This window comes from Salvelinus alpinus, chromosome 18, assembly GCF_045679555.1.
Source record: "Salvelinus alpinus chromosome 18, SLU_Salpinus.1, whole genome shotgun sequence".
NCBI classification, from domain to species: domain Eukaryota; kingdom Metazoa; phylum Chordata; class Actinopteri; order Salmoniformes; family Salmonidae; genus Salvelinus; species Salvelinus alpinus.
The window spans coordinates 44,081,719-44,100,158 of NC_092103.1; the positions used below are offsets into that span (position 1 = coordinate 44,081,719).

Here is an 18,440-nt window from a genome sequence, read left to right on the forward strand (position 1 = left end):
AATGAGAACTTGTTCTCAACTAGCCTACCTGGTTAAATAAAGGTGGAATAAATAAAATAGGGGGAAGTTGCTCCTAGATGCTGATCTTTGGTCAGTTTTGCATTTCCCCTATTAATGCTTAAGGTTAGGATTGGGGGAGGGGAAGCTAATGCTAGACCTGTTGATAGGGGATGAGTGGGGCTCCTTAGAGAGTGTTCTTTAAGAGTAATCCAGAGTGCAAAGACGCAGAGACGCGATAGTCTGCATCCCTTTGTGACATCTACGCAGCTCTAAAACCAACGTACAGCTCGAGCACATACCTTCCCACAATTCCCAACCAATGCGGCTCCATGTACGCCTCCTCTATTCATCTGAACGTGTTGACAGTTGGAGAAATTGCTTGAGACGCGCTGATTAATTCGGGAAAATATGAAAGCCAACGGTTCAATATTGGAGAACACTGCTGTGCGTGTGAGTACAGGTTTATGGTCTCTGATAGAATTCATCCTTATGACCACTAGAACAATGAAAGGAGCCAATTGGCATTCTGTATTTATTTGCAAATTAGAAAAATAACAGAAACGTTTAGCTGTGCAAGTCAACTAATGGTAACATCTGGGTTTTGGTTTGCGATTGGTGGATGTGATGTGGATCCCCCATGATTTTCCCCAAAGGGTGTATATTTATTTTGGATATAATTTCTAAGATCAGGGTTATGTTTTTGTTGGAGCATTGTGAAATACATTTGTAATCAATAACAGCTCCCCCCCGTGATTAACATTTTGTAGATGCAGATATAATTACAACATATGTGCATTTCAGCATTTCCATTGTGGTGTTACATTCCTGAATGTGTACTTTAAACACGGGGTCTCTACTGTATCTAGAACAACAAAAAAACGCTGCTCTTTATTGAGGCCCACATGTGCATACAGGCCTTCGAGCCACGGATGTCAGACAAGACTAGGGCTGCACCCTATTTGGTCAAAAGTAGTGCACTATATAGGGAATAGGGTGCCATTTGGGACTCTCATTCTTCAGAAGTTCCCTGCTGACCTATATACAGTAGAGTCAGCCAGGCTACCGTAGGATGCTCAGCCATCTCTCACACCACACTGTCGAAATATGCAGCCATAAAGGTTTTGTGTTTAAAAAGGGGATTTCTGGCGACACCAAGCTGAAGTACTGTGTGTGTGTGTGTGTGTGTGTGTGTGTGTGTGTGTGTGTGTGTGTGTGTGTGTGTGTGTGTGTGTGTGTGTGTGTGTGTGTGTGTGTGTGTGTGTGTGTGTGTGTGTGTGTGTGTGTGTGTGTGTGTGTGTGTGTGTGCCTACATATGTGTGTTTTGTGTGTTAACTAACTATACGATCAATGTGTGTGTCTACGTGTGTGAATTCCACTGTAGTGTTGTAGTACTCAAGTCCAGTCTCGAGACCACATGTCGGTTACATTCGTACTCGGTCTTGTCTCGGTGTCGGATATATTCGTACTCGGTCTTGTCTCAGTGTTGGATATATTCGTACTCGGTCTTGTCTCAGTGTCGGATACATTCGTACTCGGTCTTGTCTCAGTGTCGGATATATTCGTACTCGGTCTTGTCTCAGTGTCGGATACATTCGTACTCGGTCTTGTCTCAGTGTCGGGTACATTCGTACTCGGTCTTGTCTCAGTGTCGGATACATTCGTACTCGGTCTTGTCTCAGTGTCGGATACATTCGTACTCGGTCTTGTCTCAGTGTCGGATATATTCGTACTCGGTCTTGTCTCAGTGTCGGATACATTCGTACTCGGTCTTGTCTCAGTGTCGGATACATTCGTACTCGGTCTTGTCTCAGTGTCGGATACATTCGTACTCGGTCTTGACTCAGTGTCGGATACATTCGTACTCGGTCTTGTCTCAGTGTCGGATATATTCGTACTCGGTCTTGTCTCGGTGTCGGATACATTCGTACTCGGTCTTGACATGGTCTCGGACAGTGATATATATAATATATACACTCCTTTCTGGAAATATTAATATCTTAACAGCCTTTATATATCTATTATAGACATGTTAGTACAGTGGTGAATCTATAGACCTTCAGTGGTGAACCTATAGACCTTCAGTGGTGAACCTATAGGCCTTCAGTGGTGAACCTATAGGCCTTCAGGGGTGAACCTATAGGCCTTCAGTGGTGAACCTATAGGCCTTCAGGGGTGAACCTATAGGCCTTCAGTGGTGAACCTATAGGCCTTCAGTGGTGAACCTATAGGCCTTCAGTGGTGAACCTATAGCCCTTCGGGTTAGTTTGGATTAGGAATAATCTGTAGTGTCTCTATTTTCCCCCAGCATGCATTTTTTCCACTATTCGGAATGTCTAAAGAATCCATATGTTGTTCAGAAATACTGAACATGTTGAACTCTTATTATGGTGGTGATTTGACAAAATTACAATCATAAATTGGATTGGACTCGCAGTTTTCTGGTCTTGGTCTTGACTCGGTCTCGGACCCCTTGTCCCTCTCCCAGTCTCGGTCTTGTCTTGGTCTTTACTCGATCTTGCCCCCCTGATCTCGGTCTCGCCCCTTCGGTATCGGTCTTGACTCGGTCTCGTCCCCACCCCTCCGGTCTCGGTCTTGACTCGGTCTCGCACCCCACCCCTCCGGTCTCGGTCTTGACTCGGTCTCGCCCCTTCGTTCTCGGTCTTGACTCGGTCTTGCCCCTCCGGTCTCGGTCTTGACTCGGTCTCGCCCCTTCGTTCTCGGTCTTGACTCGGTCTTGCCCCTCCCAGTCTCGGTCTTGACTCGGTTTTGCCCTCCGCCCCTCAGGTCTCGGTCTTGACTCAATCTCACCCCTACGGTCGCATTCTTGACTCGGTCTCGCCCCTCCGGTCTTGATCTTGACTCAGTCTCGGTCTTGACTCGGTCTCGCCCCCCTGCCCCTCCGGTCTCGGTCTTGACTCAGTCTCGCCCTTCCGGTCTCGGTCTTGACTCAGTCTTGCCCCTCCCAGTATCGGTCTTGACTCGGTCTCGCCCTTCCGGTCTCGGTCTTGACTCGGTCTCGCCCCTCCGGTCTCGCTCTTGACTCGGTCTTGCCCTTCCGGTCTCGGTCTTGACTCGGTCTCGCCCTTCCGGTCTCGGTCTTGACTCAGTCTTGCCCCTCCCAGTATCGGTCTTGACTCGGTCTCGCCCTTCCGGTCTCGGTCTTGACTCGGTCTCGCCCCTCCGGTCTCGCTCTTGACTCGGTCTCGCCCCTCCGGTCTCGCTCTTGACTCGGTCTTGCCCTTCCGGTCTCGGTCTTGACTCGGTCTCACCCTTCCGTTCTCGGTCTTGACTCGGTCTCGCCCTTCCGGTCTCGGTCTTGACTCGGTCTCGCCCCCCTGCCCCTCCGGTCTCGGTCTTGACTCGGTCTCGCCCTTCCGGTCTCGGTCTTGACTCAGTATCGCCCTTCCGGTCTCGGTCTTGACTCAGTCTCGCCCCTCTGGTCTCGGTCTTGACTCGGACCCGATTTGCTCCGGTCTTGGTGTCCAATCTGTCTCACTTTAGATGGTCTGGAACACAACACTGTTCCACTGTATAACAACACTGTTCCACTGTATTCTGCCCCTGAACAAGGCAGTTAACTCACTGTTCGTAGGCCGTCATTGTAAATAAGAATTAGTTCTTAACTGACTTGCCTAGTTAAATAAAGGTTAAATAAAACAACCCCCCCCAAAGAAACAACACTGTTCCAATGTTTTCCGCTTGTGCAATAACAAAACATCAACATCTGTTCCACTGCATTTCTATGTCATTACAAAGTATTTAGTAACTATGTACCAACAGTGTTGTTGGTGTTGTTAATTACAGCAGTACAACACACATACCAGTGTTTGTCATGGGCTGGCTTAGGACACTGTGTTTTCACGAACCGAAGTAGCAAAAACACCAAACGCTTCATTTTCAGTCATGACGGTGTGTTTTTTTTACTTCGTCTAAATGCCCCTGATAGATGTCTGTAACATTTCACATGTCGTCCACATCAAGGAGTCATGTGAAAACGATGTCAAAGTGCTTCCCCGTATTTACGACAAAATGTAAAGGTCGCCACAGGTCGACGGGGGAAATAAAGGAGCTATTAGCTGAGTGAAATTAGCAACAGTGTTACGGAATTCAAATGGTAAAGATATGAGAAGGATGAATTAGCACATTTTGAAACATTGGGTGAATTATTAGGCATGTACCCATACACCACACGACGGCCTTGTGGATGTGCCTGTCTGTCTGCCTGTCTCGCTGCCTGTCTGCCTGTCTGCCTGCCTGTCTGTCTGCATGTCTGGCTGTCGCCCTGTCTCTCTACCTGTTCGTCTGCCTCTCACCCTGGCAGACCTACGACAAGGTGTACAGTATGTGTGTTAACTGTGTGATGCCATGTCTTGTTCCCGCTCTCTCAGACCAGCAGGCAGGCTTGTGTTTCGGGGGTCTGCTGAACGGGCGCTGTGCCCAGGAGCTGCCCGGCCTCTTCAGTAAGGCCACATGCTGCTGTGACAGCGGACGCTGCTGGGCACAAGGGTCACTGCCTGAAATATGCCCCGCCCGAGGATCAGGTGAGTCACCAATCTATAATATTCCCCCTATGCCAATGTTTGGTTGGCAAGCCTGGTTCTTAGTTAGTGTGATGCAACATTTACAATGAAGATATATAATTTGTTAGTAGTGACAATCTCCTATTCTACTCAAAACACTTGAGTCAACCAATTATGGCCTTGACTTAGCTAATCGATTCAATTAAGACCAGGGTTGCCTATCGCCATACCTTATGCAGTGTCATGTGTAAATGACTATCATTATTAGCTACTTCAACGTCAAAACCTTTAGACATTTCAATCAATCAATCAATCAAATGTATTTATAAAGCCCTTCTTACATCAGCTGATGTCACAAAGTGCTGTACAGAAACCCAGCCTAAAACCCCCAAACAGGAAGCAATGCAGGTGTAGAAGCACCATAGTTATATCTCTCTGTATCATTATCAGCTACTTGTCACGTTGTATAATGATTGGAGACAGGCGAAGGAATACGTAATAGTTTTTTTTAATTTTCTCCACCCAAACAAAAGAGCGAGGTGTAAACCTCTAAATAATCCATGGGACGAGACTCGTAAAACGAGTGCACAATAAGACGTAGCGTGGAAGCCGATACAATAGCACAGGTACTCACACGACCAGCGGACATGGTAACAATAACCGACAAGGACAATGGGGAACAGAGGGCACATATATACACATACAGTGGCAAAAAAAAGTATGTGAACCCTTTGGAATTATCAAATCAAATCAAATTTATTTATATAGCCCTTCGTACATCAGCTAATATCTCGAAGTGCTGTACAGAAACCCAGCCTAAAACCCCAAATAGCAAGCAATGCAGGTGTAGAAGCATGGTGGCTAGGAAAAACTCCCTAGAAAGGCCAAAACCTAGGAAGAAACCTAGAGAGGAACCAGGCTATGAGGGGTGGCTAGTCCTCTTCTGGCTGTGCCGGGTGGAGATTATAACAGAACATGGCCAAGATGTTCAAATGTTCATAAATGACCAGCATGGTCAAATAATAATAATCACATTAGTTATCGAGGGTGTAGCAAGTCAGCACCTCAGGAGTAAATGTCAGTTGGCTTTTCATAGCCGATCATTAAGAGTATCTCTACCGCTCCTGCAGTCTCTAGAGAGTTGAAAACAGCAGGTCTGGGACAGGTAGCACGTACGGTGGACAGGTCAGGGTTCCATAGCCGCAGGCAGAACAGTTGAAACTGGAACAGCAGCAAGGCCAGGTGGACTGGGGACAGCAAGGAGTCATCATGCCCGGTAGTCCTGACGCATGGTCCTAGGGCTCAGGTCCTCCGAGAGAGAGAAAGAAAGAGAGAAGGAGAGAATTAGAGAGAGCATACCCAAATTCACACAGGACACCGGAGAAGTACAGCAACCCAGACAGGAAGATCACGTCAGTGACTCAACCCACTCAAGTGACGCACCCCTCCTAGGGACGGCATGAAAGAGCACCAGTAAGCCAGTGACTCAGCCCCTGTAATAGGGTTAGAGGCAGAGAATCCCAATGGAGAGAGGGGAACCAGCCAGGCAGAGACAGCAAGGGCGGTTCGTTGCTCCAGAGCCTTTCCGTTCACCTTCACACTCCTGGGCCAGACTACACTCAATCATATGACCTACTGAAGAGATAAGTCTTCAGTAAATCCATTATCTGGATTTCTGCATAAATTGGTCATTAAATTAGATCTGAACACACAAATTATTTAATTTTTCAGGTCTATATTGAATACATCATTTAAACATTCACTGTGTAGTCAGGAGTCAGTTAAGCTGGAGTACAATCATTGAGACGAGATTAGAGATGTTGGTTAGAGCTGCCCTGCCCTATAAAAAAACACTCCAAAAATTTGAGTTTGCTATTCAAAAGAAGCACTGCCTGATGTGAACCATGCCTCGAAAAGAGATCTCAGAAGACTGTTGACTTGCATAAAGCTGTAAAGGGTTACAAAAGCATCTCTAACAGCCTTGATGTTCATCAGTCCACGGTAAGACAAATTGTCTATAAATGGAGAATGTTCAACACTGTTGCTACTTTCCCTAGGAGTGGGCGTCCTGCAAAGATGCCTGCAAGAGCACAGCGCAGAATGCTCAATGAGGTTAAGAACAATCCTAGAGTGTCAACTAAAGACTTACAGAAATCTCTGGAACATGCTAACATCTCTGCTGACGAGTCTACGATACGTAAAACACTAAACAAGAATGGTGTTCATGGGAGGACACCACGGAAGAAGCAACTGCTGTCCAAAAGAAACATTGCTGCACGTCCGAAGATAGCAAAAGAGCATCTGGATGTTCCACAGCGCTAAAAAAGCACAGCACACCAACATCAAAACCTCATCCCAACTGTAAAGTCTTGTGAAGGGAGCAACATGGTTTGGATCTGCTTTGCTGCCTCAGGCCCTGGACAGCTTGCTATCATCGACGGAAAAATGAATTCCCAAGTTTATCAAGACATTTTGCAGGAGAATGTTAGGCTTATGTGTCCTCCAATTGAAGCTCAACAGAAGTTGGGTGATGCAACAGGACAACGATCCAAAACACAGAAGTAAATCAACGACAGAAATGCTTCAAAACAGAAGAAAATACTCCTTCTGGAGTGGCCCAGTCAGAGTCCTGACCTCAACCCGATTGAGATGCTGTGGCATGACCTCACGAAAGCGGTTCACACCAGACATCCCAAGAATATTGCTGAACTGAAACAGTTTTGTAAAGAGGAATGGTCCAAAATTCCTCCTGACTGTTGTGCTGGTCTGATCCACAACTACATAAAATGTTTGGTTGAGGTTATTACTGCCAAAGGAGGGTCAACCAGTTATTAAATCCAAGGGTTCACATACTTTTCCCACCTTGCACTGTGAATGTTTACACGGTGTGTTCAATAAAGACATGAAAACGTATAATTGTTTGTGTGTTATTAGTTTAAGCAGACTGTGTTGGTCTTTTGTTGTGACTTAGATGAAGATCAGATCAAATTTTATGACCAATTTATACAGAAGTCCAGGTAATTCCAAAGGGTTCACATACTTTTTCTTGCCACTGTACTAAGCAGGGGGAATGGGAACCAGGTGTGCGTAATGAGACAAGACAGTCCGGGGTTGGTGGTGATGAATCCCGTTCAATGGCGCCTAGAAGGCCAGTGACGTAGACCTCCGGAGCTGGTGAACGTAATGAGCAGTAGTACGGGGGGGGGATCCGTGACACTACTTCAACGTCAAAACCTTTTGACATTTCCATAGTTATAATTCTCTGTATCATTATTAGCTACTTCAACGTCAAAACCATCGTTATATCTCTCTCTAGAGTTATGTAAGTTCTGCCCTTAACTGCACCTCATTGTAAAAAGCCCATGAAAACCTGAGGCAGGTTGGAGAACTGCTGAATCTGATGCTGAGCCCAAAGTGCCTGTCATGCGGTAACAGATAGTGTTCTGCTGCTGCAGGCGGTAACAGAATGGTACCTTGGTAATGTCAGGGCAGACTGGAGGGCTCTGAAAGCCCCTGGCACTCTCCCCCATTTCCTCTGGCTCCCACCCCAGACTGGGCATAGCACACAGGATACCTGTTCCTCCAAATCCTACTTCACAGGCATGTGTTGCTTTGGTTTCATCTCAAATCTAGAAGACAGCAGTGAGCAACTCAGGTAGGTTTCACCTCAAATCTAGAGGACAGCGGTGAGCAACTCAGGTTGGTTTCACCTCAAATCTAGAGGACAGCGGTGAGCAACTCCGGTTGGTTTCACCTCAAATCTACAGGACAGCGGTGAGCAACTCAGGTTGGTTTCACCTCAAATCTGGAGGACAGGGGTGAGCAACTCAGGTTGGTTTCAACTCAAACCTAGAGGACAGCGGTGAGCAACTCAGGTTGGTTTCAACTCAAATCTAGAGGACAGCGGTGAGCAACTCAGGTTGGTTTCACCTCAAATCTAGAGGACAGCGGTGAGCAACTCAGGTAGGTTTCACCTCAAATCTAGAGGACAGCGGTGAGCAACTCAGGTTGGTTTCACCTCAAATCTAGAGGACAGCGGTGAGCAACTCAGGTTGGTTTCACCTCAAATCTACAGGACAGCGGTGAGCAACTCAGGTTGGTTTCAACTCAAATCTAGAGGACAGCGGTGAGCAACTCAGGTTGGTTTCAACTCAAATCTAGAGGACAGGGGTGAGCAACTCAGGTTGGTTTCACCTCAGTCTAGAGGACAGGGGTGAGCAACTCAGGTTGGTTTCAACTCAAATCTAGAGGACAGGGGTGAGCAACTCAGGTAGGTTTCACCTCAGTCTAGAGGACAGGGGTGAGCAACTCAGGTAGGTTTCACCTCAGTCTAGAGGACAGGGGTGAGCAACTCAGGTTGGTTTCACCTCAGTCTAGAGGACAGGGGTGAGCAACTCAGGTTGGTTTCACCTCAAGTCTACAGGACAGGGGTGAGCAACTCAGGTAGGTTTCACCTCAGTCTAGAGGACAGGGGTGAGCAACTCAGGTTGGTTTCACCTCAAATCTAGAGAACAGGGGTGAGCAACTCAGGTAGGTTTCACCTCAGTCTAGAGGACAGGGGTGAGCAATTCAGGTAGGTTTCACCTCAGTCTAGAGGACAGGGGTGAGCAACTCAGGTTCGTTTCACCTCAAGTGTAGAGGACAGGGGTGAGCAACTCATGTTTGTGGGGGCCGGAACGTCTGCTGGGTGTTCGGTAAGTAACACAAAATGGGAGAAACGTAGGAGAACTTGAACTTGTCTAATGATGTTTATAAAACCTTCAAACATGTTGCTGTGTTGTGGCCTACAGAACATGACCGTAGTTTGTGATTGCTTTAGATCATATAGAGAGCGTTAGAGAGTATTTGTGTCCTCTCAGAGCAACCAACTGACTTTATACTTTGATGTCAAAGAGAGACATGGTTAAGGGTTTGAAGTAGTATGGCTTAGTGTCCTTAGACATGATCTGTTTCAAGGCACACTGTAGTTTTGACCTTTGACCTCTACTCTCACTGCTGGCAAACCTATTGATGTTTGAACTTTTCAAACCTGTTCCACCATCATCCAGATGACCTTTCCTCTCACTGCTGACTAACATCTTGACCTTTGTCTCACCGTCCCCCAGAGGAGTACCGCCGACTGTGTGTCCAAGGAGTCCTACCCTACCCAGATGGAGACTTTGGAGGGAGACCCAACCCCATGAATCCTCTAAATCCTTTGATCCCTCAAAGGCCCAATGGTGGCAACGACCCGTCCAGCCCCAATGGTGGCTATGATCCATCTAGACCCAATGGTGGCTATGATCCATCTAGACCCAATGGTGGCTATGATCCATCTAGACCCAAGGGGGGGTATGACCCATCCAGACCCAATGGTGGGTATGACCCATCCAGACCCAATGGTGGCTATGATCCATCTAGACCCAGCAGTGGCTACGATCCAACACTGAATGGCCAAGGGGTTCCTAATGGAAATGGACAAAGGCCAGACTTAGGTAAGGAAACCTCCACATGCACTAGAAGCACCCACACATTCAACAGATAGCATAGGCTCTGCAAGCTGTAAGATGTGTACAGTATCTACATACAGTGCATTCGGAAAGTATTCAGACCCCATGACTTTTTCCACATTTTGTTACGTTACAGCCTCATTCTAAAATGGATAAAATAAAATAAAATCCTCATCAATCTACACACAATACCCCATAATGACTAAGTGTTAACAGGTTTTTAGAAATGTTTGCAAATGTATTAAAAATAAAACAGAAATACCTTATTTACATAAGTATTCAGACCTTTGCTATGAGACTCTAAATGGAGCTCAGGTGCATCCTGTTTACATTGATCATCCTTGAGATGTTTCTATAACTTGGAGTCCACCTGTGGTAAATTCAATTGATTGGATATGATTTGGAAAGGCACACACCTGTCTATATAAGGTCCCACAGTTGACAGTGCATGTCAGAGCAAAAACCAAGCCAAGGGGTCGAAGGAATTGTCCGTAGAGCTCCTAGACAGGATTGTGTCGAGGCACAGATCTGGGGAAGGGTGCTAGAAAACATTCTGCAGCATTGAAGGTCCCCAAGAACACAGAGGCCTCCATCATTCTTAAATGGAAGAGGTTTGGAACCACCAAGACTCTTCCTAGAGCTGGCCATCCGGCCAAACTGCTCAATCTGGGGAGAAGGGCCTTGGTCAGGGAGGTGACCAAGAACCCGATGGTCACTGACAGAGCTTCAGAGTTCCTTTGTGGAGATGGGAGAAACTTCCAGAATGACAACGATCTCTGCAGCACTCCACCAATCAGGCCTTTATGGTAGAGTGACCAGACGGAAGCCACTCTTCAGTAAAAAGCACATGACAGCCCACAGCCCACCATTTTGCCAAATGGCACCTAAAGGACTCTCAGACCATGAGAAACAAGATTATCTGGCATGATGAAACTAAGATTGAACTCTTTGGCCTGAATGCCAAGCGTCACGTCTGGAGGAAACCTGACACCATCCCTACGGTGAAGCATGGTGGTGGCAGCATCATGCAGTGGGGATGTTTTTCAGCGGCAGGGACTGGGAGACTAGTCAGGATTGAGGGAAAGACAAACGGAGCAAAGTACAGAGAGATCCTTAAAACCTGCTCCAGAGCGCTCAGGACCTCAGACTGGGGCGAAGTTTCACCTTCCAACAGGACAACGACCCTAAGCACACAGCCAAGACAACGCAGGAGTAGCTTCGGGACACATCTCTGAATGTCCTTGAGTGGCCAGCCAGAGCCCGGACTTGAACCCGATCAAACATCTCTGGAGAGACCTGAAAATAGCTGTGCAGCGACACTCCCCATCCAACCTGACAGCGCTTGAAAGGACCTTCAGAGAAGAATTGGAGAAACTCTCCAAATATATGTGTGCCAAGCTTGTAGCATCACACCCAAGAAGACTCAAGGCTGTAATTGCTGCCAACCGTGCTTCAATAAAGTACTGGGTAAAAGGGTCTGAATACTTATGTAAATGTCATATTTCCATATTTTTTGAAACATTTTATACATTTACAAAACTTTCTACATTTTTGCAGTTTTTTTAATGGGGTATTGTGTGAAGATTGATAAGGGGAAAATGTGTTTTAATACATTTTAGAATAAGGCTTTAACGTAACAAAATGTGGAAAAAGTCACAAGGTCTTAATACTTTCCAAATGCACTGTAGATGGATTGAGGGGTGAATGTATAGGGATGGATGGAGGGGAAAGCACACTCATTGTGATGAGCTACAATGGGGTATGTTGGACAGGCACAGCGACTCTGAACCAGACGATAAACGTCTGTAAGCAGCTGCCCAACCTGTGTCTGCACAGTCGCTGCATCCTCGTGGGCTCTAGCTACCGCTGCGAGTGCAACAATGGCTACACTCTGGACACTCGCCAAGAATGTGCAGGTACAGTATAGTAATTATACATTAATATATTTTAATGTGTTTTTATACATGTCTTTGATTGATTGGCTAACACTTTTAAAATCCAACACCCACAGTGTTGGGATACCAGGAACTCTGGTGTTCTTGATTGATTGGCTAACACTTTTAAAATGTTAGTTCCAACGCCCACAGTGTTGGGATACCAGGAACTCTGGTGTTCTTGATTGATTGGCTAACACTTTTAAAATGTTAGTTCCAACGCCCACAGTGTTGGGATACCAGGAACTCTGGTGTTCTTGATTGGTTGACTAACACTTTTAAAATGTTTCAACACTTTTTCAGATGATCCCATATGTACACTTTAAAAGTTTCGATGTTAACATTGTGGGGCATTAACACTGTGTGTTGTTAAAAAGTAAAGTTTGCTCTGTCAATACTGTACAGCAATAAGAAAGCATTGTGGCAGCACATTTCAAGTATTCAAGAGTTAATAGTCAAACCCAGAAAGACCACTGGCCCATCGACCCTTCTCCCAAATGTCCTCTCAGAAGGTCCACTTTCTATCCACAGATGTTTAGTTTAGTTTATTAGGATCCCCATTAGCTACTGAACATGCAGCAGCTACTCATCCTTGAGGCCATTAGCTACTGCACATGCAGCAGCTACTCTTCCTGGGGGCCATTAGCTACTGAACATGCAGCAGCTACTCTTCATGGGGGCCATTAGCTACTGAACATGCAGCAGCTACTCTTCATGGGGGCCATTAGCTACTGCACATGCAGCAGCTACTCTTCATGGGGGCCATTAGCTACTGAACATGCAGCAGCTACTCTTCCTGGAGGCCATTAGCTACTGCACATGCAGCAGCTACTCTTCCTGGAGGCCATTAGCTACTGCACATGCAGCAGCTACTCTTCCTGGAGGCCATTAGCTACTGAACATGCAGCAGCTACTCTTCCTGGGGGCCATTAGCTACTGTACATGCAGCAGCTACTCTTCCTTGAGGCCATTAGCTACTGTACATGCAGCAGCTACTCTTCCTTGGGGCCATTAGCTACTGCACATGCAGCAGCTACTCATCCTTGAGGCCATTAGCTACTGTACATGCAGCAGCTACTCTTCCTGGAGGCCATTAGCTACTGCACATGCAGCAGCTACTCTTCCTGGGGTCCATTAGCTACTGCACATGCAGTAGCTACTCTTCCTGGAGGCCATTAGCTACTGCACATGCAGCAGCTACTCTTCCTGGGGGCCATTAGTTACTGCACATGCAGTAGCTACTCTTCCTGGAGGCCATTAGCTACTGCACATGCAGCAGCTACTCTTCCTGGGGGCCATTAGCTACTGCACATGCAGCAGCTACTCTTCCTGGGGTCCATTAACTACTGCACATGCAGCAGCTACTCTTCCTGGAGGCCATTAGCTACTGCACATGTAGCAGCTACTCTTCCTGGGGTCCATTAGATACTGCACATGCAGCAGCTACTCTTCCTGGGGGCCATTAGCTACTGCACATGCAGCAGCTACTCTTCCTTGGGGCCATTAGCTACTGTACATGCAGTAGCTACTCTTCCTGGGGTCCATTAGCTACTGCACATGCAGCAGCTACTCTTCCTTGGGGCCATTAACTACTGTACATGCAGCAGCTACTCTTCCTTGAGGCCATTAGCTACTGCACATGCAGCAGCTACTCTTCCTGGGGGCCACATAAAACATACAAATACATTACAAAGTACAGAACAGTTATAGACAAGAACAACATAAGATATTACATTATTACACAAGATATTAAAAAATAAAATAAAAAGAAGCTTCCTCTTGAGAGGACAGCTAGATGATAACCAGTCAATGTTCAGGTCACCCAGAAAATAAATTTCTCTGTTAGCATCAGAGACCTTATCTAACATCACACACATATTCTCCAGATACTGACGGTTAGCATCAGAGACCTTATCTAACATCACACACATATTCTCCAGATACTGACTGTTAGCATCAGAGACATTATCTAACATCACACACATATTCTCCAGATACTGACTGTTAGCATCAGAGACATTATCTAACGTCACACACATATTCTCCAGATACTGACTGTTAGCATCAGAGACATTATCTAACATCACACACATATTCTCCAGATACTGACTGTTAGCATCAGAGACCTTATCTAACATCACACACATATTCTCCAGATACTGACTGTTAGCATCAGAGACCTTATCTAACATCACACACATATTCTCCAGATACTGACTGTTAGCATCAGAGACCTTATCTAACATCACACACATATTCTCCAGATACTGACTGTTAGCATGTGGTGCCCTACAGCAGCACCCTAAAAGAAGAGGCTTCAGATGAGGCAGGTGAACCTGCAACCACAGCACTTCTACTTCATTTGTCATGAGATCCTCTCTGAGCTTTACAGGAATATGGCTCTGAATAGATACAGCAACACCTCCCCCGTAGACATTCCTGTCTTTTCTATAGATGTTATATCTTTTGTATTCCTTCTACTGTATCATCAAAGCTGCTGTCTAAGTGAGTCTCAGAAATGGCTAATATATTAATATTATCTAAGATGAGCGAATTACTAATCTCGTGAACGTCGTTTCTGAGGCTGTTAGGTACTGTGTATTTATATGAGTTAACTTTAACCCTTTCCTGGCTAGCTTGTCTAAAAGTGAACTCGTGATGATTCTAGGTTGTATTTCTAATAAATCTATGTCTGATAATACATAAATCTATGTCTGATAATACATAGATGTAGATGAGTGTTCCTCCGACCCCTGCCCCAATGGGAACTGTGTGAACACGGCCGGTTCCTTCTACTGCAAATGCCACACAGGGTTCCAAAGAATCCCAGGGAAACAGGTCTGCATCGGTGAGTCTATTTATACATACATACTGTATATATACAGTACAGTTCAAAAGTTTGGACACACCTACTCATTCCAGGGTTTTTCTTAATTTTTTTACTATTTTCTATATTGTAGAATAAGAGTGAAGACATCAGAACTATGAAATAACACACACGGAATCATGTAGTGACCAAAAAAAGTGAGATTCTTCAAAGTAGCCACCCTTTGCCTTGATGACAGCTTTGCACACTCTTGGCATTCTCTCAACCAGCTTCATGAGGTAGTCACCTGGAATGCATTTCAATTAACAGGTGTGCCTTGTTAAAGGTTAATTTGTGGGATGTCTTTCGTTCTTAATGCGTTTGAGCCAATCAGTTGTGTTGTGACAAGGTAGGGGTGGTATACAGAAGAATGGGTGGCTACTTTGAAGAATCTCACTTTTTTGGTTACTACATGATTCTGTGTGTTATTTCATAGTTTTGATATCTTCACTATTATTCTACAATGTAGAAAATAGTAAAAATAAAGAAAAACCCTTGAATGAGTAGGTGTGTCCAGACTTTTGACTGGTTCTGTATATATTCTTTTCAAAGAGGTTGAACCAATGCTGTCACCATAGACGTGTCTCGGAGTCTGTGGCATAAACCCTTAACCAGCCAGGCCTGTGTCTGAGAGTCTGTCTTCACAGTGGAGTGGACCTAATTAGCCTCTTGACGCTAGGGGTCAGATTTTTTTAATTTTTTAAAATAACGTTCCCAAGGTAAACAGACTATTTCTCAGGTCCAGATCGTAGAATATGCATATAATTTACAGATTAGGATAGAAAACACTCCAAAGTTTCCAAAACGGTCAAAATATTGTCTGTGAGTATAACAAAACTGATTCTGCAGGCGAAAACCTGAGGAAATCTAACCCGGAAGTGATTTTTTATATTTTTTATCTGTGTTTCCTTGCCCATCTTTCATCTAGGGCCAGAGGGAACTGTCTAGGCCAGAGGGAACTGTCTAGGCCAGAGGGAACTGTCTAGGGGCAGAGGGAACTGTCTAGGGGCAGAGGGAACTGTCTAGGCCAGAGGAAACTGTCTAGGCCAGAGGGAACTGTCTAGGGCCAGAGGGAACTGTCTAGGGCCAGAGGGAACTGTCTAGGGCCAGAGGGAACTGTCTAGGGCCAGAGGGAACTGTCTAGGGCCAGAGGGAACTGTCTAGAGCCAGAGGGAACTGTCTAGAGCCAGAGGGAACTGTCTAGGGCCAGAGGGAACTGTCTAGTGCCAGAGGGAACTGTCTAGGGCCAGAAGGAACTGTCTAGGGTCAGAGGGAACTGTCTAGAGCCAGAGGGAACTGTCTAGAGCCAGAGGGAACTGTCTAGGGCCAGAGGGAACTCTCTAGGGCCAGAGGGAACTGTCTAGTGCCAGAGGGAACTGTCTAGGGCCAGAAGGAACTGTCTAGGGCCAGAGGGAACTGTCTAGAGCCAGAGGGAACTGTCTAGAGCCAGAGGGAACTGTCTAGAGCCAGAGGGAACTGTCTAGGGTCAGAGGGAACTGTCTAGGGTCAGAGGGAACTGTCTAGGGTCAGAGGGAACTGTCTAGGGCCAGAGGGAACTGTCTAGGGCCAGAGGGAACTGTCTAGGGCCAGAGGGAACTGTCTAGAGCCAGAGGGAACTGTCTGGGCCAGAGGGAACTGTCTGGGCCAGAGGGAACTGTCTAGGGCCAGAGGGAACTGTCTAGGGCCAGAGGGAACTGTCTAGGGCCAGAGGGAACTGTCTAGGGCCAGAGGGAACTGTCTAGGGCCAGAGGGAACTGTCTAGGGCCAGAGGGAACTGTCTAGGGCCAGAGGGAACTGTCTAGAGCCAGAGGGAACTGTCTAGAGCCAGAGGGAACTGTCTAGGGCCAGAGGGAACTGTCTAGTGCCAGAGGGAACTGTCTAGGGCCAGAGGGAACTGTCTAGTGCCAGAGGGAACTGTCTAGGGCCAGAAGGAACTGTCTAGGGTCAGAGGGAACTGTCTAGAGCCAGAGGGAACTGTCTAGAGCCAGAGGGAACTGTCTAGGGCCAGAGGGAACTCTCTAGGGCCAGAGGGAACTCTCTAGGGCCAGAGGGAACTGTCTAGTGCCAGAGGGAACTGTCTAGGGCCAGAAGGAACTGTCTAGGGTCAGAGGGAACTGTCTAGAGCCAGAGGGAACTGTCTAGAGCCAGAGGGAACTGTCTAGAGCCAGAGGGAACTGTCTAGGGTCAGAGGGAACTGTCTAGGGTCAGAGGGAACTGTCTAGGGTCAGAGGGAACTGTCTAGGGTCAGAGGGAACTGTCTAGGGCCAGAGGGAACTGTCTAGGGCCAGAGGGAACTGTCTAGAGCCAGAGGGAACTGTCTAGGGCCAGAGGGAACTGTCTAGGGCCAGAGGGAACTGTCTAGGGCCAGAGGGAACTGTCTAGGGCCAGAGGGAACTGTCTAGGGCCAGAGGGAACTGTCTAGGGCCAGAGGGAACTGTCTAGGCTCAGAGGGAACTGTCTAGGGTCAGAGGGAACTGTCTAGGGCCAGAGGGAACTGTCTAGGGCCAGAGGGAACTGTCTAGGGCCAGAGGGAACTGTCTAGGGCCAGAGGGAACTGTCTAGGGCCAGAGGGAACTGTCTAGAGCCAGAGGGAACTGTCTGGGCCAGAGGGAACTGTCTGGGCCAGAGGGAACTGTCTAGGGCCAGAGGGAACTGTCTAGGGCCAGAGGGAACTGTCTAGGGCCAGAGGGAACTGTCTAGGGCCAGAGGGAACTGTCTAGGGCCAGAGGGAACTGTCTAGAGCCAGAGGGAACTGTCTAGAGCCAGAGGGAACTGTCTAGGGCCAGAGGGAACTCTCTAGGGCCAGAGGGAACTCTCTAGGGCCAGAGGGAACTCTCTAGGGCCAGAGGGAACTCTCTAGGGCCAGAGGGAACTGTCTAGGGCCAGAGGGAACTGTCTAGGGCCAGAGGGAACTGTCTAGGGCCAGAGGCGTTATATTGGATTTGGTACAGCGCTGCGGTGTAGTGGTAGGGGCAGGGGTAGTATACTGTTGTAATGGTGTTTATATTGGATTTGGTACAGCATTCTGGGGTAGTGGTGGCAAGTCACATATACAACACCGCTTTCCTCACCAGACATTGACGAGTGCCTGCACAACGGGGTTCTGTGTAAGAACGGCCGCTGCCTCAACATGGATGGAAGCTTCCAGTGCATCTGTAACGCAGGCTTCCAGCTCACCCCAGACGGCAGGAACTGTGTCGGTAAGATCTTTCAAGTGCTTTTTGCGTTTGCTTTAGCCTGTTTGGAGTGCCAGATTGGGCGGGGTTTACACTTTTGTTACTGCTCTATTGGTTCCATTGCGCCAGTCAAGATCAATCAAGCCCAGATTAAGTATTTTAATATAGTATCAGTTACCTTAATCACTCATGTAAATCAGTACTCCAATGTTCATGAGATTGTAGCTAATTGTTCCCCAGATTTGATTTAACACTTTTTTATGTACAGTAAGTATTCAAGCCTAGTCAAACCCATAGTCTCATGAATTACCTTTTTGAAGACAAGCCACTAATTATAGACTATTATGAACGTAAATACCTATTAATACAGTTTCTGTGTTTCTCTCCCAACCACAACCTACTAGTTTGCTCATGGCTGTCCATCGATCTCCACAACAACGCTGCTCTTGTTTTTC

At 46.8% G+C, this 18,440-nt stretch overlaps 1 protein-coding gene across 1 annotated transcript in view; it reads left to right on the forward strand.

Annotated features, from left to right (window-relative positions):
• The window catches only part of fbn2a (fibrillin 2a), a 222,242-nt gene that overhangs the window by 68,778 nt on the left and 135,024 nt on the right, over nt 1-18,440 (forward strand). Inside the window, exons 9-13 of the mRNA XM_071351419.1 lie at nt 4,389-4,541; nt 9,626-9,994; nt 11,782-11,925; nt 14,672-14,791; nt 17,884-18,009. Coding sequence (XP_071207520.1) covers nt 4,389-4,541; nt 9,626-9,994; nt 11,782-11,925; nt 14,672-14,791; nt 17,884-18,009 — 912 coding nt within the window. The remainder of the gene's footprint in view (nt 1-4,388; nt 4,542-9,625; nt 9,995-11,781; nt 11,926-14,671; nt 14,792-17,883; nt 18,010-18,440) is intronic.